The sequence below is a fragment of the Camarhynchus parvulus genome, chromosome 8 (genome assembly GCF_901933205.1).
Source record: "Camarhynchus parvulus chromosome 8, STF_HiC, whole genome shotgun sequence".
In the NCBI taxonomy this organism is placed as follows: domain Eukaryota; kingdom Metazoa; phylum Chordata; class Aves; order Passeriformes; family Thraupidae; genus Camarhynchus; species Camarhynchus parvulus.
In genome coordinates, this window is record NC_044578.1 from 25,445,049 (window position 1) to 25,469,173 (window position 24,125).

Genomic DNA, 24,125 nt, shown 5'->3' on the forward strand with positions numbered 1-24,125 from the left:
ATTTCACAAATGCATGGCACTATTCATCTGAATTTCTCTATAGAGCTCTATAACCAGATGTCTGTCTGCTATTCAGCTAAAAAAGAAGAAACAGGCTCTGGAGTCATTATTAGCCAAGATTCACAGGTGCCTCGTGTAGAAACCCTCTTTATAAAGCTTCACTGCTCTGTGTCAGGACACTAATCTCTATTCAGCGCAGAGAAATTCTGCTTTTCACAGACAGAGGGTCTATTTTTGTCTTTGAAGTTAATCCAACCCTAAGTTGCAGCAACACTTGGAAACCCAGATGCAGAAATTCTGTATGGACTTCCTTTTAAATATTCATGGTTGGAAACCTGTTTCTCTACTTCTGTCATTTCAAGCTGAGGATTCTGGCTCTTATGGACTTTTGCTCATCTCTTAATCCACAAGTAAAACGTTTTCTCTCCCCCACAGTTGATGTTATATCCAAATGTGGATATACGTAGAGGAGTAAGTCAGAATATGCAGCAGATGGTCAGCAGAAGAAATAAAAATCACTTAATGTCCAACAACCAAGTGGGAAGACTCATTTAAACCATGGGCTGGACTCAGCAAGACAGAAACTGCTGCTCAAGGGTTTTGTGAGGTATCGAGGGCTAAACTGATGAAACAGAAAGTCTGCATGCTGCCCTGGGATTTGCTACATTGGTCTCTGCTCAGAGCTTATTTAACTGAAGTTTTGTCAAGGAAGGCTGGGCCAGCCCTGTCAGCAGCTCAGCTTTCCATTTCCCAGTGCCTTGCTCCCATCTTGGCCACATTTGCCAACTGTCTGGTTTATATTTATACTCCTTCTCAGCCATCACTCCAGGAATGATCCAACCCAGTAGTGCTTGCTGCAGATAATGCACTGATGAAGCAATCTACACAGATGGTAAGCTATCAACTTACATTAAAAAAATCATCAGTTATTGTTCCTAATTTTTTCCAAAATTAAGGCAGCTTTGTTCAAAAATCTGTGGAAAAATATATGCACAGTTTCAAGGACACAATGCCTTTGGGCTCTTCTAAGGCCAATTAAAAAATTGTTTAGGATTTCATCTTCACCACCATCAACCAGCGTCTTAAATTTGGAAGATTTTTTAAAAACCCACAACAAATTAATAAAAGTTTAAGGAAATGATCCTAATCAGATCCTGTTATAAATATCACTGTTTAGAATAAGGAATATATAATCAAATATAACAAAGAAATATAACAGAGTCTAACACATGTTGATAGAGATTTCTAATTGCTTTTTAAAAGGAAATGCCTTTCAAAAAGTTAAATTCATTCCAAATTTCTTTCTTAACACAAAGACATACATTAATTTCAATTAATTCAACAAATGCTGAAGTTTGCTGTACTTTTATGTAACAGGAGAGGTTTGGAGGCATGTTGAAGTTTTTCCTGTCATACGGGTAGGGCAGGAACTAATTAGCTAAGAATCTGAATGACTAAAAAGCAACATAGGAAAATAATTTAAAAAATTTAAAACTTCATGATTTTTATAACAAAAACCTGGAGAAAGTAAATTTTGTGGTCGATATGGTGGCAGCTTCACAATGGGGGAAAAAAGCTTGCATTTCTGTAAAAGTTGTAATTACATTTATAATATCTTGAGTTTTAAGCAAATAGATTCATTGCAAAGAGAAGGTGATTCTGGGTGGAATTCAGAGAAGGCTTTAGTTTGGTTTGGGTCATCTCCTTACTTTAATACCTCAACAGTTGAGATAAGGAGGTTATTAAAGACAATACAATATAAATATGTTAGAAAATTAGCAAGTGTCCCCTTTTGTCTGGAGTGCCATTAGTTCTGCTCCTTGGAATAGCTAAGTCCTTTGTTTTATACTCCCCATCACCCATCATTTCAAAGATCAGTTTCTAGAAATCAGATATAATTCTGACTGGGATAAATTCCTTACCAATTAATTGGAATTAATGCCTTCTGCAGCTGTGCTGTGTCATCTGCTGCTTGAGGAGAATTTTGTAGTGGTGTGTGCTTATCCATTTTAAACTATTGCACTAATTGTGTCTTGTTAATGTGTCCCAGAGTCCAAAACCAGGGGTAAACAGACTCTATGCTCTGAGTCAGCATTGCCTGCCTGGGATAGATCCCATGGGATGAGATTTCCATGAGCTCCTCATATGAATTTTGATGCCCTGCGGAAAAAACCCTTCCTGCCATTTCTTGCAGGGTTGAAGCCATGGGACTCAGATGTCTTGGAAATTTGATTTGCTCTTTGTCATTGGTGATTATGCAGATTTAGGATAAGGAGAAAACTGTTTCATTCCAAAACACTGGTCAGGATGTAGTGTTGAGACAGGAACTTGATAGCAAGGCAATTTCATCTTCATTTCAAAAGTTGCTTTAAGGCCCTGATCTCCTTCACTTGCTGGTGCAATAAAATTCATCTGCATCCTCTCAGCCTGAAGCATTTTTGTTTCCTGCCTAAAAATTACTCTAAAATTCAGAGGTGTTTTTTTTTTTTTTTAATTACTGATAACACAGTGCTTTTTGTTCATTTTCTGAAGTATATTCGTGGCACTTTCTCCAAAATGATAAAAACATGGGAAATTTGCATCAGTGTAGGTCTGTGCCTTTTCTACAATAACAAAGGACAGGGAGGATGGAGCTAGAAGGTGCTTGGAGCAACCTGGACTGGTGGAAGACATCCTCTTCCCATGGCAGGGCATGGAACTGGATGAGCTTTAGGTCCTTTCCCAGCCAAACAACCCAGGACTGAGGGATTCCTGTTTGTCAGGATCTCTGGGGGCACTGAGGGGCTACACTGGGTTTGTAAAAAACCTGTCAGGGACATAAATGTTCTGGCAACACAAACATGAGGTGAATGCCTCAAGGGCAAAGCTTGTGTGCACACAGGACATGTCACACAATGAAACAACTCTGGGTTTATTGTTTCTCATGGACTTGCTCTCACCCCTCCAGCTGGGATCCTTCCCAAGGAAAGGTGACATTTGCTGGCAAGGCAGCGCAAGCCTGGACCTGCTGCTGATTCCTGTCCCTCCAGGAGCACAGAGGGCTGCATGCTCCTGGGCTGTCTGCCTGGCTCCTCTCTGGGGGGATAAATTCCTTCCAAAACAGAAGTCTTTGCCAATCAGGATATAGCTACATACATGAGACACCAGTAATGAATTCTTAATTTTAATTTTAATTTTTCAGAGGCTTCTTTATGTGTCTAAAAACAATAACTAGTTTTGTATATGTTTTTTCTAATGTTTTTTCATAAATTACACTTGAAAGTATCCATAGTAATTATTCACAAACTGAATTCTTATCTAACAGCTCAATCAGAAAAAATTGAATATTTCCTGACACTTCACCCTTCCACTTCTTTCTATCCACTTATTTCCCTCTTATCAAGATCATATGAGAGAATAAAGAGAATACATTACACCAAAAATTAACAAAATTTCAGTTTATAGAAGACACAATAGATTGTAAATAAGAAAGAGTTATTAAGTTTTGATAATTATGAAGCTGACATATACAAGTTATTTCTTTCTTTGTGTTGCAAATGGAAAAACAGCCTAACAGGAATCAGTCCTATGAAACTTTGCATAAATCCTTTCATAAACTCATGGAATGGTTTGGGCTGGAAGGAAATTTAAACTATATCCAGTGCCACCCCCTGCTATGGGCAGGGACACCTTCCACTATCCCAGGCTGCTCCAAGCCCCATCCAACCTGGCCTTGGACACTGCCAGGGATCCAGGGGCAGCCACAGCTTCTGTGGGCACCCTGTGCCAGGGCCTGCCCACCCTCAAAGGGAAGAATTTATTTATTTTATCTAATCTTCCTACATACTAGCCAGATAGAGAGCTTGTTCCCAGAAATATGGCTTTTGGAAGTCAAACAATGGGGTTTGTGCATTCTGCATGTTAGAAGCCAAGGATTGATTTATAAATTTATAAGGAATGAAAGAGTAGACACTGCATATTATGAACAAGTCAGATACACATTTACCGTACTTTACAAAATATTTTTAAAAGTCAAAGGCTTGAAATTCCCATCATCTGCAGGACTGAAACTATGCAATCTTCAAACTTATCTATTCAAAGCAACTGTATGTCCTCCTCTAAGATGATGTGGGGCACAACCCTGAAGTTTAAATAATGGTGTTTGATGGCCCCTCGAGGAGCTGGCACCTCACCTTGTGAGCAATCTCACAAAGTAAATTTAGTGTGACTTAAGCCATGTGAGGAATATCAGACACTCACTAGTGTCTGTCCATTTCCATGTCAGTGCATGTCTCACAGTTCTTCCACTTGTTTAAGATTTTTTTTCTGATTCTGATCATGAAAAGCTCATTTTCAATGTTGACAGAGCTGACCTGACACGCAGAGAGCTCATTGTCAAATTGAGGCATCGGAGCTATGAAAGGCTTTGCCTGAAATATGGATATGCCTGCAAATATCCCCCACCCCACAAACCCAGCCTTCATCCCCCCTTTTCCTCTGCACTCGTGTCAAAGCTTTCCAGTGCTGTGCATTAGCACCATCTCCCCACAGAGGAGAGGTATTTTTCCTTCAAACAGCACAGCCCAGAGAAATGTTTGTGTTCCAGCAGCTGATGGCAGCCTGGGCTGGGAGCCCTCTGTGACAAACACCCTGGCTGTCCCCGTGAAGGGACACAAGGGAAATAGAGAATGAGGGGGATCAGATCTAGGCCAGGATGGGAGACTGCGCTGGCTCTGGTGGCTCCACAGAGGATTCCTGACCACAGAATCACAGAAAAAGTTGAGTTGGAAGGGATCCAAAGGGGTCAAGTCCAACCCCTGTCCCTGCCCAGACACCCCAGAAATCCCACCCTGTGCATCCCTGGGAGCTTTGTCCAAACCCTCCTGGAGCTCTGGCAGCCTTGGGGCTGTGCCCATTCCCTGGGGAGCCTGGGCAGTGCCCAGCACCCTCTGGGGAAGAACCTTTCCCTGAGCTCCAGCCTCACCCTGCCCTGGAACAGCTCCAGCCATTCTCTGGGTGCTGTACCTGGTCACAGAGAGCAGAGATCAGTGTCTGTCCCTCCTGTCCCATTCCCAAGGAAGCTGGAACTGCACTGAGGTCTCCCCTCAGTCTCCTCCTCCCCAGGCTGAGCAGACCAAGTGCCCTCAGCTGCTCCTAACATGGCTTCACCTTGAGGCCTTTCACCATCCTTTCTTTGGATGGTTCCTAAAGCTCTGCAACAGCTTTATATCTTTCTTATATTGTAGTGATGCTGAGGACAAAGCTCATTTTCACTTAGTTTCTACATGTCTCTCTTAATAACTCATAAATGATAAAAGATATGCCCTTATGGTAGGTTTTGTAACCTCTCTGTTCAAACATGCTGTTATTATACAGCAAATCTGGACAATACTAAAACTTTCTGGACTTGGGACAGCCTGAAGCCCAGGGTGCTCCAAAATCCACTCTCTCCCTCTGGTGTCCTTCCCTGACTTCCAGCTGCATTTACAGAGTGCATTATCATGCTGAAGGTGCTGGGGCGCTGTCCAGAGAGGCTCATGGCCACCGTGTCACATGTCATGGCTGCAAACACAGATGGTCACCAGGCCAGGGGCAAACAGGAGCTGCCAAGCCCAGAAATGTGTGCCAGGATCCATTCACATGTCAGGTAATTATTTTAAAGCGTAGACTTCCAAGCCTTGTGAGTCACCGCAGTGCTGGCTCTGATGTTGTCTCTGCGAGTGATTCATGTGCACAGGCGATTAAGATGTCTTTAAATCTGGCCTCAGGAAAAGTCCTTTACAGCAGTTTGGCCACAGTTAAAGCCAAAAGGCCAAAAGCAAGATCTTCAGTACTGTGCATCTACACTGGGTATTAAATGTGCTGAATGTTTTATAGCTGAAATTCTTCAGCAGCTTTTTCTTAACCCATGTTTTTCTTTATTAACACCATATATCTATAAAATAAAACATTATTTTAAGCACCTTGTGTTTAATTTTTTTTCAACTTTTCAGGTTGGTTGGATCAATTTAATTACAAAATTTGCCTGGGGGGGAAAAAAAAGAAAGTTTGGACCTTTGGGTTAGAAACAAGAGATGTTTTGTTAGATGGAAGGGACAGAGGCAATTTGAAGTGGTAGCAAATTAGTGTCAGCAGATCTGAAAGAAATGAACATTCTAGAAACTGGTTCATGAGGGAGAAAAGGAAACCAAGCCCAGCTTTCCACTTTCTCAGAACTGGACTGTATAGACTGAATATAATTTCATATTCAGAGTATGTGATTTCTGTTCTTACCACCCTGTCACTCATAGAAGTGAGCCCACAAGGAAGCCACTCTCCTTGAACAAATTATTTCCTTCAGTCATGTTCTGCTGCTGCACCTCTGAATAGTGACTCCTTTGAAATGTTGTCTGAAAATCCAGCAGTCACAGCTAACGTGTGGACTTGTGATAGCAAGCCACATCTGTTATGTCCTTTTAAAGGATGGGCTGTTTGCCATGTGGTCAGTGATTCAGTAATCATATTTTAGTGTTGCAAGTCTCAGAACAAGGTGTAACTCAACACCCTGCAATATTAAATCAGTATCATATCATTTATCATGTCTTCAATATCATTAAATCATGTATCTTCTTGCATTGGTGTAACCAGATGAATCTTTACATTCTCTGACAAAATGTAAACTATGCCAAAACACTGCTTTTAGGGGACAGTAGCACTGGTAAGTTCTTTTTAGTTGAAAAGGACAAAACATTGGTGTGGAAATGTGATTTCATTGCACATATGGTGTTTCCAAAGCAGGAATATTCCTGCCCTGTGATATTAATATAAACCCTCTACTCATTTCACTGTATGACATGGTGAAATTACTTCATTCTGATGTTGCTATTCATCAAAAATACCAAAAGTGGAGCTGAGGGGCAGCTGGAAAAATTTTTCCTGGGTAGCAGGTGGTCAAGAGCAGCCCCTATGAATGTGCAATAAAGAGCTGCTCCATTAGAACCCCAGATCTCCTTGAGAGAAAAGGTGTTCCAAGGACAGGTACCCTGTGTATATAGAGCTCCTATACCATGTGTGAAAACACATCTGTACACAAGAGTTTATCTCTGCTTCTCCTTGTTATCACACCTATTATTTGCAGGGCTCCAGATCATATTTTCATGTCTGTCACGTTTGTTTTAAATAACTCTAATCCCCAATCCAATTAAAGGTATCACCTCCAAGCAGATCATTTTATTTCCTTTGAGAACAGATGCAGACTTAGTATTCGGGTTAGTAAAGCAGCCACTACCAAACTGACCTTCCTTTTATCTCTCACACTTCATCTCATCACCTTCCTTGTCTGTGGCATGTGACTTTCAGATGTGCACTTGGCGTGTCGCATCCAATCTAAATTTCCACTGGACAGGCATTCCTTTACATTAAAATTCGTAAATCCATTTTTGACTCCCATTAGAATTTGTGAAATTAAAACATTAGAATTTGTAAATTGTTTTAAAAACATTGAAATTTGTAAACATTAACATTAAGACTTGTAAATCCATTTTTACATCCATTTGACTAAAATGCAATATCTTAATTGAAGCAGATAAAATGAAAATCTTTTCTTCTTTTCTTTTTTTTTTAATATGCTAATAATGACAACACATTTTTCTTGGAGCCACTTTTGTTTAGAAACATCTCTGAGATCCTTGTCCGCTATTAAAGAAGATGTTCTGAAAGCAGACAAAATACTGTTTATTTAGCACTTCATGTTCAGAAGAATAATTTATGTTAGACCCAGCCCATCCAGAGGAACTTTTGCTGTCTTACATTGCCTTTCTAAGACATCATTTTTCTCTAGACTCACTGCTCACCTTCACTCCAGCAGCCTGTTAAGTGATGGATAATTAGATTTTTTTTCCCCTTACATCTAGTGCCACAAATGCTCTTTGAGATGAAAAGTCTCTGTGTGATGCACAGAGAAACTTTCCTATCTTGAACTCTGTGGCTTCCTTGGTGGAATATTTTATTCCTTAGTAATGTTGTGCCCATGAATCAATTGCACTTACAGCAAAGCAATCTAGAGTAGCTGATAAACAACTTTGGGATGTAAGGAACTAATCCTGCATTACATCCTGAGGGAATTGGATTAACCTGCACTACCCTCTTTATTTCTTATGTATTTCATTCTGGACAGTTCTGAAGGAAACAGATTTCCAGGCCTCAGTGTTCTGATGGTGTAACAAAAAGTTATCTATTTTAAATCTGTTTTCCTGCCTATGGACTGAAGAGAAGACCAAAACAAAAATCCCCTTCTCTGAAGTGTTTTTAGAGTATTCAGACCTTGTTGTGTTTCTAGGCCATGCGGATATTTTGCCAAGTGAAATTAAAAAATAATAGAGAAACAAGAAAATGCAAATTCGTGGCTCTTCCTTCTTTCATAGCTGCATGTGGTGCATTTTGTGGGAAATTCTAGAAAAAAATCTGATTTTTAAAACCACAATTCTTCTGGAAACTCTTCTGTTTGATGTAACTATTCACTGCCTCTAGTGATGAACACCTTCTAAGTCTACATTAGCTTCAGAGTATGCTTCTTTAAAAAAATAACTTTCATGGAGATAAGGATATGCTTCAAACATAAAGCTGCCAGGAATTACTTTCCTTCCAGAAATAGGCAGTTTTATATGTTAAAATATATTTTTTAAGTTATTAGGAAGTTTCATTTGTATTTGTCTTCAGTTTCTGTTACTAGAATAAGATCCTTTTAAAAAGTGTCTGAACTACTGATATAATTATCACCTTCACTTTAAATTATATGGTAATATTAAGCATCCAGTCTTTCCCAAAATTCAAATACTAACATTCTATTCAAAACTCCATGCTTTTGTTTGTACATGCCATACCTTGGTGTTCTAAGATTGAAATTCTTATTTACTTGAGATGCTGATAATCTTCATTTGCAGCTTATTGCACCAGGTTTCCATTTAGTTATTATGCAAGGAAGATGCAATTTTTTCCCACTGACTTATTACTGTATTTACATTACCTCTCTCCTTTTAATATTTTTGTTTATATCTCTATTAAATCACAGATGGTGCTGATTAAATTAGACCTTAAGTGATGCTTTTTCATTATGAAATTATTTAAAGTGCATACAGATAAGGTTCATACCTACAATAATGTCCTGTACTGAGTGTACTCACTTAAAAGGATGATTAGTGAAGGAACCCATTTGAATGTCACAAAAGGAATGAAACCAAGTTATAAACTGGCACTTCTGAAGGAAGAAATGAAAGCTTCCCCTCTCTTCCATCTCTTTCACAAGTGGTTGGATATTAAAGCAAATCAGAGGAAATCATTGCTGTCCTTCTTTGAAAGTATTTGGGAAAGGGAAGATTCTTCTTCTCCACCCAGCCAGTTAATAGTTCTTTTAATGCTCCCAAGCACAGAGGTTCCAGTCCTCGCCTTTTGGTTCCATAATTTGGGTGGATGTGAGTGCCAGCACGCCCCTAGCTCTGGTTCACACCAGGGGTTTCACTGGCAGCAGTTCAAAGGTAGAATCGGGTCTCCTGTTCCTGGGATTTTCAGTTTCTCAGCACAGTCATTGCATTGGAAATTAAGCCTTACTGCTGTGTCCACCACAACAGAAAGAAAACCCATTTTCCCTCCCCAGAACACAACTGTATGACCACACCTTTGCTTGCTCCCTCACCTCTTTTATGTGAGCTGCAGTGGCCATGTGCAGTACAGCTGATATTTACTAATTCCCTCCACTTATTTTTTTCTATGGGAAATTAAAAAGTTCATATGAAGAGGCTCAGCCTGAAGGTGATGTTAGAGTGAGAGATGGCTCACAGGTGTCACCCTCCAGTGGGGGTGTAAGCCAGCAGGCTCAGCCTAAGCCTGTGAGGAAACTTGCTGTCACCCCTAAGTAGGACATCAGTTTCTGTTCTCATCTTGAGGAAGATGCTGCTGGAATCAGAGCTTGAACTAAATGCCCAGTTTAGTCCTTTTCTCAGGGTGGATGCACACCACAACAAATCCTCTCCAAAGATTAACCACTGCTCCTCACAGCTCATGGTCCTAACACAGAAATGCACCAGATGAGCTCAGGGCACACACGTGTTTTACACCTCAGCTTGATTCCTGCAAACCAAATGTGCTGCTCCTTGCGCTGTTCAACCATCCTCCCATCTGTATTTTACACCTCCTGCTGATTCCTGCAAAGCAAAATGTTCTGTGCCATCTCTCAACCACATCCTGGCAAAGCAAAATGTTCTGTGCCATCTCTCAACCACATCCCTGCAAAGCAAAATGTTCTGTGCCATCTCTCAACACATCCCTCCAAAGCAAAATGTACTGTGCCATCTCTCACTGCAAAGTGTCTGTGCCATCCCCCTTCAGGTGCGCAGGAGGCGGGCCTGTAGGATAATAATTGCTGCATGCAGGGGACTCTGCCCAAGAGAACACAAGAATACTCCCTGTTTTTAAGGCTGATGTGTCAATGCAATGAGAACATACTGGAAATAATCACTTCAGCCTCTTGAGGCAGCAGAGCCTGAAATTCATGGAGGCAGAAGCTCACCTGATAGTACCACTCTGCAGAACACATTTCTTTTTGAGAGTGCATTGTTTTTTAATCTTGTTTTTCTCTTTATCTCTTGAAATTGAATGTTTTATTAGCCCATCCTTTATACAGAACATGGGAGCAGATTACCTACACAGAAACTTCTCTGGCTTTGAATTTTGGTTTTTGGTTTTTTTTTTTTTTTTTTTGCTGAACTCAGACAATCAGTAAATACTTCACTGATTACAGACTGATTGATTAATTGAGGTGAATTTTAAAAGTTACACTCAGCAGTGCCACAATCTAAGGATGAAATCTAAGGGTGTTTGATGTACCTTGGCATGATCTGACTTTCAGGAAAAGGACCAAAACTCTGTTTCATGCTAATGAAAGCAAGTTTAAAAGCTGGGCAGAAAATCTGGAACTTGAAAAGATTTGTAGTGAACAGAATAAAATAAAAGTTGTAATCCTGAGCCCACCCCCACTGTATGCAAAAGTGCTGCAGTAAATTGTTCTGACCCTGAGTGCAAACTGAAAGAAAACTATTTGTACTTTATTCTAGCTGAAGAATATAAACCATATCCAAAAAGGAGACATAGAAATTTAGTTTCTTTAACCTGCAAGTTAATTGAGTCTTTTTTTGCTGTGAACAATGACGTCAGAAGAGGATTCAATGGTATTTTGGTTTCAGGATTAGAAAATTAAAATACTAATGTAATTTAGTATTATGATTACTAAGTGGCTTGGTCTTCAAGAAATATGAAAGAAATTGCAAGCAATTCTGTGTAACTCATTAATTAAGTCCCATTTAAAACAATCAGGGAACAATTTGTTTCATGTTCAGGAAAAAAATTTTGTAGCCAGAGAAAAGAGAAGATTTTTTTCAGTAATTAATGATAACCTTGACCGTATGCAGGAGCTCCTTCAGGCGTGACCAAATGATTTCTGGCAGACTGCATAGATAAATCCCTATAAAACTCCAGTCTCAGAGAAAGTTTTCATGAATTACATTAAACTTTGAGGACATACCTCTTTGTTTCATGAAAAACCAACCCTCACTCTTGAGATATCTCTTTAAAAATCTTTATACATATATTCTATTGGTTAGTGAAATTCGTTGTAAAATTAAACATTAGCAGAGCTGGTTTTACTCACTGCCAACACCATGACCTTTATTAAAAGTTGAAGCATTGCCTCTTTAATCTGTACCTGAGAGGACACCTGCCCAAAACCATTAGAAATAGTATTTATATCTTCATTAACTCAATCTAATTTCTCTTTCCAAAGTAAAATTCGCCCAATAGCAGAGCCCAAACACTAACTGAAGGAGGTGTTTAGAAAGCCCTGGAAAAAATGACATTTTGTTCCAATTTTCCTTCTTGTTTGTTTGAAACCTAGACTGTGCATAGCACACGAAGTCATAGACTGGCTTAGGCTGGAAGGGACCTTAAAGATCACAAAGATGTTTTTTCTGCTTTTATTTCTGTCTTCTCCTGAACACAAAAAAAAAGTGTACTGGGGTTTGGTTCTCTTATTTCACTCAGTGTTTGCTGAAATGTTTGATGTTACAGCCTGAGCAACGGTCCCTGTTTCTCCATGGCATTACTCAGCTATTCTTTCTACATTCACTTACCTGTTGGCAGGTATCAAAATTCAGTATTTCATCTGGATTAGATACATTCTCATCATGAGGAATATTGGAAAACTATTCTGTCAAGGTCCTGTTTTCTTTCTCACTATTGGTCTTTTCACCACTGATATTCCTTTATCCAGTACTTTATTTTGATCTATCAGATTTTTTTTTTAATGGGCTTGGACATTAAGCCAGTTTTTTTTTTTTTGACCTTTTTCCCCTTACTTCTTATTTTAAAGCTCTACTTATCAGCCTTAAAAGCCTGGATGTCAGAAGGCAATTTTCCCAGATAGTCAGATGGAATCCAACCTTTAAAAATTGTCTCTTTTAGCAAATGTATCCTACTGGCAAAGTATTCCCAAGCCTGCTTTAACACTGATATTTGAGTCATCTGTTGCTCATCACTACATCATACGCCCTATCTCCCTCTGTAGTGACAAGAAAAAATTTCAGAGTAGTCACTAAAATGAGACATAATTAACTCAAAAGTAAGTGATGGTATTTCTGAGTTTGAGATGCACTGCAAAATCAAACTGCTGTGAAAGTTTGGTGCAACTCCCTGTAGAACAGGCAGACTCATTGCTGATAACATTTACTGTCAAAGAACCATGGAATACCTTCAGGTTGGAGGGGATCTCAAGGATCATTTGGTCCAACATTTTTGGCAAAAGCATGGCCTTGAAAAGATGGCCCAGCACCCTGTCCTGCTGCATCTTAAAATTCTCCAGCACTGGGGACTTCACTGTTTCCCTGAGAGGTCATTCCAGTGACTGACTGCTCTCATTGTGAAACATTTTCCTCTTGTGTCCACTCAGAATCTCCCCAGCAGTACCTTGCACCATTTCCTCTTGTCTTTTCCATGTAAAAAAGGAGTCTCCATCTTCTTTGTGTCACCCTTTAAATATGGAACATGGAAATAAGGGCTCTCCTCAGCCTTCTTTTCTCACAGTCTCTCAGCCTTTCCTAATGGGGCAGCTTCCTGTTTTGGGGTCATCTTTATGGCCCTTGTCTGGACATTACCTGCCTGTCCACATCTCTTTGGCATAGTGTCACATCTTTATATTGAAAAATAAATCATGAAGTTGCAAGTTCTGCACTGAAATAAAAAAAAAATCCTTTATGTGACAAGAGAGCTGTGTTTTGATCAATCCTTGCAAATTTACATATCTCACTTCATCACTGCCATTGTCTATGGCAACCAAACGTTGCTCCAAAGCCCTACCAAGGTTATTTTTGAAGACCTGATTATTTTAAATTATTTGAAATCTATTATATTCAGTTTTGGCGAGGGCAAAAGTGAGTCTGGACTGTTTCTTGTGTTTTAAGAAGCTCTGGGCTCCTGCAGAAGTCACTCATGGTGAATTATCTCTTTGCAGGATGCTCATTCAGGTCATGGCCAAGACACACCCGCGAGGATACGAGGCTCTGCAGTGATTACATAACCTCTCTTGGCAGAATGTTTTCTAATCATGAAATGACCCCACGAGTGAATTTTTGGTTTCAACTAACAGATCACAGCACAAAGCACAATATGTAGAAGAAAGGGAGCATGAAAGCTACAAGCACAGCCTCCTGAAAGAAGGGGGAGGGCTACTGATGGGCAAAGAGGAATTGATGGTGCTCGAGCTTGCAACAGCAGAGTGGAAAGCAGGGGAGTGTAAAGTATCCCTGGCAGTTCTGGAACACTGAACCTAAACTAGATTTCTTTAAAATCAATGGAGAAACGTGCTAAATGCCAGAGTCACTGGACTGTCCCACAATGCTTGTGCTCAGAAGAACAATGTCCTTAAAAGCACATTCATTTCAGATTTACTGTAGTGTCATTCACTAATTTCAACACAGCAATTTTCGACCAGGAATCAAATATACCCATTTTATGCTAATGTAGATTTGATTAGCTGGCTTTCAGGATCTCTCTCTGTTTCTAGGAAGGACTGAAGCTCTTCTATTTCCTTTCCTCAGGCATCCTTTGCAATTTAATTCATATTTGACAAACGAGACGAGAAATCAATTGTGTGTAGTATACATTGTATAATGACCCACAAAGTTCCTAAAACAGTTGTGCCTGCTCCAGAGCAGTTATTCAGGATTCTGTACACAACTCTTTGGCACTGTTACACCTGGCCAAGTGCCACGGAAAACATGGCTCTGTAAAACAGGCAAACCAAATGGGATGATGAATCTGTGCTCGTGTCACATCTAAGTTGCCTCCTATCCTACACAGCCACAAACTAATCAGGATTTATTCTGACCTTTCCCATTGTATTTAGGAAAACAGGAACGGAGAGATACTGCAAGCTGGGACTGTTCAACTCCTACAAAGACAAAGACTATACCCTGTGCCTGTACCATTCTCACATGCACAGTCTTGAGGAGATTTTAGTGCCATGTTTGGATTTCTCAGGATTTCATAGAGTGTTCCTTACTGTCTCAGGTTTAGCTGGGAGTGTATTCTATCCCCATCTGTCAGAGGTGGGGCAGTTCTCCTCTGTTCATTGGGCAGTTTTCTTTATCTCTTCCGCAGCCAATCCTCCCTCCAGGAGATCTCTGCTGTCCATGGGCCATCAATTATTAATTATCTTCTGTCCATGGCCAGTGAGTGTCCCTGCAGGGCTGATCCAATTCCATCACCCCATGGGGAGATGCTCCGCCCAGGGGAGGAGCCAAGCATTCCTACCTGGATACAATCTGAGTTTTGGAACAGCACAGCAGCCTTTGCCCACTGCATTGCCAGAGGAGCAGCTTTCTGCTGCCCTGCATTCCCAGAGGGAGCCCAGGCCCATCTGCAGCAGCCCTGGAGCTGCAGAGGAAAACTCCCCCCTTGTGCAGGATCCCTGCTCCAGCAGCAGCACAGCTGGCACTGCAGGAGGGCTGAGCCACCATGGGATGGGACTTGTGATAGATGAGTAATGCGACAATTGACTCTTACAATTAATGGACAAATATCATGTATATAGATCAAGAAAAGTTTATAGGTTTATAGTTATGTTGGTTATCAAGGGACAAGGGGAGTTGGGACATCTGGGAGTGCTGGCTTGTCACTGTGGTGACATCTGACTGCCAATGAGGATTTGAGGAGGAGATCTCCACCACTGGACAGCAAAGAAGAGGTTGATGGGCAGAACTTTGGGAGGGGTTAAAGGGTTAAAAAGGGGAAAACCTCCATTGTGAGGGGGCTGAGCACATGGCAGGGAGCATCTTTTTGCTCCCAGCTCCATAACCTTTTTTCTTTATTCAGTCTTCTGTTGTATTTTTGATGAGGCTTAATAAACCTTCCTCAACTATGAAAAGTGAGTAGCTGTTTCTCACAGACTGCTGCCACCACCCTGACCCACAGGGTGTCAGGTCCTATTCTGACTCTGCCAGTGGTTTGGTTTTTTGTTTGTACTATTGCATTTTGTTTGTACCATTGCATTTTGTTTGTACTATTGCATTTGTATTTTTAATTTTCCTAGTACAGAACTGCTATTCCCATATCATTGCCTGAGATCCTTTTAATTTCAAAATTATAATAATTCGGAGGGAGTGGGTTTACATTCTCCATTTCAGGGGAGGCTCCTGCCTTCCTTAGCAGTCACCTCTCTTTTCAAACAAGGCACTTACCTCTGCCTTGGCATGCGGATGAGGGGCTGCTTGTGGCACCTCTTGCTGAGGCTGAAGAGTTTGTGCACCGTTCTCTGGGCCTTGAGGAAGAGTTGCTTCATGCTGCTCTCCAGCTGCTCGTAGCGGCGTTGGAAATTAGAATCCATTGTCCACAAATGCATCACAGCAGATGTGTTCAGGAAATAATTCATAGGCAGCCTCTTCATAAATAATTTGAATTCGTCTGAAAAAAAAACATAATAATCAATAGTCTTTAATTATGTGGCTATGGTTATTCTTGCAGCAGAAATTAACTTCTAATTTGTTTTTTTCTCGAAACAGTTTTTATAAACTCAATCTTTTGAAATTCTAAAATTGAGCATTTTAACTATTTCAAACTGGAAAGGTGACTATGTTTTTTTTGTAATATTAGAATAAAGCCAGCAAAATCCAATATTTATGTAATTTTTAAATTAATATTAAAGCAAATACAAGCTTTGTCCTCATTTCTCAACCTGGGTAATATGAAGATTAAATAAGAATCAGAGTTTCTTACCTTCAAATCTGGGATCTGAAAGCAAATGTGCATTTAATGATCAATGTTTATTGACTCATTTGAAGAACATCAGAAACTGTCTTAAAAGAAGTATATTCCAATACTTAGGACGTGCAAGTAAATGTGATTTTACAGGCCATTGCTCTTATATATATGTTATTTCACCCGACACAGGCCATTAAATTAGACTTTCATAAGTATTTACAATTAAAATGGAGCCTTTCAAAGCATTTTATGGTACTTCAAAATTTTATGACACTTCAAAAATGTTCCCATAACTTCTTTTTTGTCTCTAAAGTGGTGGAAAGAAGTTCTTCAATCACAAGGTCACATTGTTACTGTGAACATGCCATGCTTTGTGACTTGTTCTGGTAGCTCAGTCCACACAAGATATGTAGACAGAATCTTATTAACAGAATTTTATGAATCAGGGAGTCTGTTTCCATAAGTAGAATGATGTATAACTCCTGAACCTAAATAAACTACCATTAAAAGGGCTCCAAATACTGGGGAAATATGTGAGAGTGAGTGGCACACTTGAATGCACATGTTTATCCTTTATCTTTCTTGTTTTTGTGTATCAGTACGTTTCCCTGCCTGCCCTTCTGCCTGCTGCTATCCTCCCACCCTTCACAATCCCTTTTTTTCTTTCAGCTTGTTCCTGCAATGAAGTCACTCATCCCACAGTTTGGCTTTCACCCTGCCAGATGCTCCTTTTGGATGGTTTATATTTCAGCAGACTATGTGAAAGCAAAGATCCTGCTGCCTGAAGTACCCTCCCTCTTCAAACAAAAATAATCATAATATTTAACATTGGTGTCCTTTTAGGTTGCTCATGGAAGATTGGGGAAAACGTCCACTCACATCAAAGAATACTTCATTAACATCCCTGTTATTAAGTCTTTTGGTTTACATTTAGTTTAGGCTTTTTAACATTTTTACACAAAGCAGGCAAAAATATTTTCTTTTTTATGGATGGAGAAAAAAAGATCTTTTGTAAATAAGCTGTAGTGACCTTTGACCACATCCTGAAGGACACAGGGCAGTGATGGAATACAACAGTCCCACTTCAGCAGAGTATTTTCGTATTTTCTGTGATGGGTGATGACTCATAACAAAACAAAACACATTGAAAGGTCCTCTTGAAGGTAGAAAATTAAAATCAAGGGAAAATTATGATGATTTTATGTTTAACAAAGTTTTTTAATAATTCCTCTGGGAATGTGTTGTTCATTTTGCCCTCATGCCTTTGTTTTTGCACAGCCCCTGTGCTGTCCTTAGGGCCTGAGGGAAAGGAACTGTTTCTATGTCTTATCAACTATTGGAGCCTTTTATCTTTTGCTTTTTCCCTTCCTTTATTTTGTCTGAGTTGGTTTTTATCCTCTGTCCAGCAAGAATGTCCATTCCTGGGAGTACAGCTAGCAATTTGAATTAACGGGAATATTTAATAAATTCTACATTACCACATGAGCATCTCTGTGAATCCTAGTGTAGTTTTGGGATAGCCAGTTCTGTTTTCTCCTTCCCAAGTGATAATCATTCCTTCCTTAGAATTAGGGAATAATTTGGGTCAGAAAGGACATTTATAGTCCAACCCCCACTGCAATGAGCAGATATCCTCTCTAGATTAGGTTTCTCAGAGCCCAGTCCAACTTTACCAACCTCTGATTCCTTGTTGGAAATGCCATAACTTTCTTTTTATTTTTAAACAACTTTAGTCGTGGGTTTGTTCCCCTTTGCCAAGGGGGAGGGGAGCTGGGCTCTGCTGTTGGTTTAATCTTTAAACCAACAAGGTTTTGAATCAGGCTGGGCGGGGCCTGATAAGCTTCAACGAACAAAAAGGAACTTTTGGAGGTGTGGGATTTTAAAATTTACACTTTGGGAATCTAGAAGGTATGGAGGAGGTAATCAGACATTAATCTGATGATTATCTGCCTGGCAAAGTTGGAGACAGCTTCTCTGAGAGAAGAATGCTAAGAGAACCACAGAGCTGGGCCAAATAAGCACGAAAGGCAAAGGGATCAATATCCAATAGAAGATCACACACTAACTAATGAAAAGAATTGTGCAGAACCAAAGAATTCTTTGTTTTCTATAAGTTTATAGAATGTGCAGAGTCTCATAATGGACATGTGTAGTTGGAATGATTTCCAGTGCACGTCCTGGCCAGAATAGAGGAATGTCTGACTTACTGGAGCTCAAAGACAGTGCCAGGGAGTTTTGTTCCTTCCTGAGCTCAGTGACATCCTCACACTGCCCTTCCCAGCCCTCAGTCCCTCCCAGGGCTGCACAGAAGGTGTGACAGAAGGTTATGTCTGCCTTGTCCCATTGGCTTGGTAAAGCCTTCCAAGTCTAAAGAATTCCAAATATTAAAAATGGTCATTTAAACAAACAAAAAAAAAAGTAATAGAAGGTAAGGTTAACTGAGCTGATACAAAGTCCTTTTGCAGCTTGTAAAAACCAAATGAATTCTACCAGATTTAGAGAACTGAACTATATTTATTTATTTATGTATGTATTTATATACTCTATGTGAAAAAAAAAAATATATGCATATTTATATATACTATATGTATATAAATATATACTCTGACACCTTTTGTGGGGGGATGAGATCCCAAAGCCACATTCCTTATTACCTACTTAATTCCTTAGGTCTCTTTTTCCTTTCTGTTCCTCTGAGGCACTGGTAAAGCTCCTTAACATGAGCTTCATGAAGCCAAAACAAAGGCAACTCCCTCAGGAAACAACAGGCTCAGAGGATGCTTTTCAGCCCTCACATTGCTCTAACCATGTATTTAAGGAACCTTGTCACTTTGCTGTCCTCTGCTCGATGGCACTAATCTCTACAGCTAACAACTGCTCCATGCAGTGTTTAGAAGTGATAAGGAAGGTTTACACTCCTCAACTTGCAATGCAACAGCATTTCCAATCAGAAAATGGGTTTTTTCTCCCTGTAATAAACATCATCTCTGACTACCCTTGTGCCCTGTCTGATCCTGCTAATGAGCTCCATAATGCAGGTGAAGGAGAGAGAGAGATAAAATGAGCATGGTTACACAGTGCCTGCTGCATTAAAAAAAAATAAAAAAATAAAAGAAGATAATGTGCTCATATCTTAAACAGACACATTTCATGATCTGTGAAACTACAACATGAACTCCTAACACTGAGAGATGATTAAACTATTACACTCTAATCAACACATGGTGCCAGCCATTCCTGAGGATTAACAGCCAGTATTACAGCCCCAGGGGACATAGAAATTGATACTTTAATTCATAAAATCAGGGAATATCCTGAGCTGGGAAGGACCCACAAGGATCATTGAGTCCAACCCCTGGCCCTGCACAGGACAACCCAAAAAACCAGACTATGATTCTTGATATCACATAAAATCTGATTACAGCATTTTCTTTTTTATTTTTACATGGGTAGCACATACAATATGATTTTATATATTCTTAACTAACTGCAAGTAAGGTAAAAAAGGTAAAACATTATATGTAGTGGTGGGTCAAACAAGTTCATTTTCTGGCTGTTTCTCTTTTCACTTCTCCTTTCTGCCAGTAAATCTTCCTTGTGTCAACAGTGCCTGGAGATGGAAACAGCATCCCATATTTTAGTGGGAAAGCATAAATGAAAAATATCATAATGGGAGCAAACAGTCCTGCTGAAATCAGGTGAATATCAGACATATTTAGGCTGTGGGAAACACCGAGAGCTGCAGAGATGTAAATTGGATCCTCAGTGTTGTTTGGTGTCAGAGCAGGGCTCAGTGGTTACCACTCTGCAGACAGAGCTGGCAAAGGCCAAAAAAATCCAGGAAACCTCACCCAAGGACCTGACAGTGCTCTGCTACAAGGGAAAAAGGTGCCATGATTTATGCCTGATTTAGTTTTGAAGGAGTTTTGAATGAGTTGGAGATGGGGCTTCTGAGTTGTTTTTGATGATGCAGTTTATTTTCTTATTTTCTACTTTATTAGGAAGGGTAAGTTTGGCTCACATCATTACAGCATGGTTCAGAAGGTCACAAGACTCCTAGTTACAAGACTGTTGACTAATAAAACAGTGCCAGCAAGGATATTTACATTTTTGACTTAATCTTTAAATATTTCCTCTTATGGATTTATGTTACAGTGTAAGCTTTCATAGATAATTATGTTATGACACACAAAGCTACAGTACTGCATTCTAAACTCCTTGTTTACCTTTGTAACTACTTTTATTTCTATATCTTAAACTCTAAAACTCTAAACTTTATTTAGCTTAACATGTCTCTGCTTTAAACTATAAATCCACATTCTCATTTCTAGCACCTCAGTTTGGAAGCCTTTTCCAAGGTCTCATATCAAATCCTGTGTTTAATTCTAAGCTTTGGCTTAAAGGCCCAAAGTTCTGAGAGTTCCTTGCATTTCAGGTTCCAGCACCTGCTCTCTGCTGGAAAAGAACAGGAGCCCTGATCTCTCTGCTGTGAATATTTTGATTTTCCATGGTATTTTGCTACAAGATTGTCCCACCTACACAGCACACTTCTGGTTTGGTTTGTTTGAGTGGCTTGTGGAGCTTCTCCTGGCTGCCAAAATGTCTTGGGTTGCCTTGTTTCCTAAGATCCCTTGTGAAGGGACCCTTGGAAGTCAATGGATTTAGAACACCAGGTTATTAAAGGTGCTGCAGGCTGACATCTGACAGCAATGTCACACTGGAAATACAAAAATACCAAATTTTACCGCTGCAATTTTGTCTCCTTTTCCTTTAGAGCAAAAAGCAAGACCAGGACTGAGCTTTCAAACTGTCATTCCTGAAATTTCCTTTTAAATCATATAGGCACTGTTTCCCCAGCCAGTGTAACAGGGATTAGCTCAGGACTAAGGACCTTCTTATTATGGCTGAAATCGATGACAACACACATGTGACAATAACTGAGGTGAAAACCTACATGCAATTTAGGTGAACATAAAGCACAGTGTGAAAAGAATCTGCATTTGGTGATCTGCTAAGGAAAAAATTCTTTCATTGCAAAATAAGCCACAAGAAATTTCAGCCACCTTCTCTCAGTCTCCAGAAATGGCAGTTTCTGCAGAGATGACATTCCATCAAGCATTATTCTGTTGTTTAATTTAATGTCGTATTTTCTGATGGGCCATTTTACCCCCAAATGAAATAATACAATCTTATGGAAACAAAACTTTTAGCATTGGAAATTACAGCATGGTGCTTCAGTAAATATATAATCTTGTCTAATTGTGGATTACATTGTCTACCCAAAATCAATTTTAATTTTTTTAACAATATTCAGACCCTAAAAAAGTAATTATGTTTTCTGGGCAAAAGCAGCCTGACAATAACTGAAAAAATGTAAGAATCCTTTGTTGACTGAAACATACTATTCACAATTTTATAAAGTCTGTGTATTTTCTAATATTAATAAGGATTTGGATTTTAGAGGTTTTTTCATTTACTAAAATTCAGTAAAAATATGCATCAGAGAAAACCCCTTTTTTGTCATTATCATGCCAAAATCTACCATTAGAGAGCAATTGTAATGGGCTGTTTTGTCATTTCTCTAAATGAGGCTCTAAGGAAATGTTTTTCTCCCTTAAAAGTCTTTACATCAGTTATTTGTACACACATCCTCTTTTTTAATCAAGTTCTTTGACTTGCTCTAGAGGTGTCAAAATTCTGCCATCACAGTCTAGAAGTGAGTAATACCTCATGCAAAAACTGTTCTGCTTTGGCTCGGACAAAATGTTACAGTGGAATTAAGGCAAATTTACAAAAACCAAGTGGTTTTTAGCATGTGAGGGTGTGATGTGTCTGAGCAAGCAATGATATGGACTGATGTGCTGCTCCAAGCCAGAGTGCTTCAGACAGCTTCAAAATTAGCTCAAGTAAATTCTTGTTCTCCACTGAATTTCCTCTTTTCTCACTCTCACGATGAGAATTGCAAATGATCACTCCTCTGCACAAAGCACTGCTTCTTTTGGAAGCCAGTTCCCTTCTTAAACCAGAGTTCTGGGATCAGGTGTTAAGTCAGACTTGTTATTTCCTTGGGCAGTCTGTAGTCCAAGGAGAGATGCTCTTGTGCTTCAAGCATGTCAACTCTGACATCAGATTAACTTGCTCAGAGCCTGGTCCTGTCAGGATTTGGAATCTGCTGCAGTCAAGGCTCAAGTGCCCTCACAGAGAATAAATTTCTCCATATCCCCAGTGTGAATCTCTCTCATTTCACTTGATTCCTGTTGTCTCTGCCCTGATTCCTGTTGTCTCTGCCCACAGAGCCTGGCTCTCTTTCCCCTCCCTGCAGACAGGGTGGCTGCTCTGAGTTCTCTGAGGCCTCCATGCCCAAGGCTGACCAACCCCTCCTGGGCCGCTCCTCTCAGGGCAGCTTCTCCAGCTCCCACCTCTCTGAGGACAACCCAATCTTTCCTATACTGTGGAGCCCCAAACTGGGTGCAGCAACTGAATGTGGTCCTAAAAGCACAGAAACTAATCCCTTCCTTGATCTCCTGGTCCCTCCTCTGTAGTGCCCACAATGTAGCCTTGGTACTGCCAGGCCACTTCATCCTCTGCCCCAGGAACCTTCCTGCAGAGCTGTTCTGGCCAGGCAGATCCAGCCCCAGCTGATGGATGCACTGACTTCCAAAGCAGGATTTTTCTTTGTCTTGTTGAACTTCACCAGGTCCTTGTTGTCCTGATCCACCAGCTTGTCCAGCCCTGACCTTGAAGATTTCTGTCTCACTCCTTCAAACTGGCAACATTTGCAAACCTGATGAGAGGGCCTCTCCTCTCAGGGCAGCTTCTCCAGCCCCCATCTCTCTGAGGACACCCCTGACCACACTCCAGCTTCCTTATGTCTTTCCTGTACTGTAGGCCCCAAACTGGGTGCAGCACCTGAATGTGGTCCGAAAAGCACTGAGGCTAATCCCCTCCTTGATGTCCTGGTCCCTCCTCTGTAGCACCCACAATGTGGCCTTGGTACTGCCAGGTCACTTCATTCTCTGCCCCAGGAACCTTCCTGCAGAGCTGTTCCTGGCCAGGCAGATCCAGTCTCAGCTGATGCTCTGCCTGTCCAGAACAGGATTTTTCTTTTTCTTGTTGAACTTCACCAGGTCCTTGTTGTCCTGATCCACCAGCTTGTCCAGCCCTGATCTTGAAGATTTCTGTCTCACTCCTTCAAACTGGCAACACCTGCAAACTCAATGCAAGTCATTGCTGAAGAAAGTAAAGAGGACAAGTCCTGGGACAGACCCTGGCTGCATTGAACTTGCCACCAGTTTTCAGACAGGATTTTTCTCTTTTCCTCACAGGCTGAACCCTCTGTGACTCCTGATGCATTCCAGCTGTGCCATTCCCCCTCTGAACAAAATCCCATCCATGAGATGATATTCCAGAGGCATGTGCCTTTCCAGATTACTGCCCAGCAGACAAAAATCTACTTAAGGAACTCAAAACTTCACATTAAATTTAAAAAAAAAATCAGCTGCAGTTTTAATTCATTCCTGTGGTGTTTTTCCTTCAAAGTAATCTGTCCCCTTGTCTCTGCTAATCATTCGCCTACACCTGGTTTTAATGGGACTCCAGCCTTCCTTTGGCACAATTCCTTCTAACAGCAAGCCAAAATAAACAGATAATATTGCATGAGGGAAAGCAGTGACAATCAGAACCAACAAGAATATTCAGACCAGAAGCTCTCCTTGAAAAAAAAAAAAACCTTAGGAAATATCTCTAGCTGCTCCAGAAGTTTATTTCCCTACAGAAAAGGTGACACAGAGCAGCAAAGTCAGCCAGCCCTGCTGTGTGTCCATTGCAGGGCTGATTGTCTGCTGGTGCTGTAAACAAGACTATTA

At 40.3% G+C, this 24,125-nt stretch overlaps 1 protein-coding gene across 1 annotated transcript in view; it reads right to left on the bottom strand.

The window, feature by feature from the left end:
* LOC115906374 (BMP/retinoic acid-inducible neural-specific protein 3-like) overlaps positions 1-24,125 on the bottom strand; it is a 200,976-nt gene that overhangs the window by 22,976 nt on the left and 153,875 nt on the right. Inside the window, 1 exon segment of the mRNA XM_030953521.1 lies at positions 15,741-15,963. Coding sequence (XP_030809381.1) covers positions 15,741-15,963 — 223 coding nt within the window.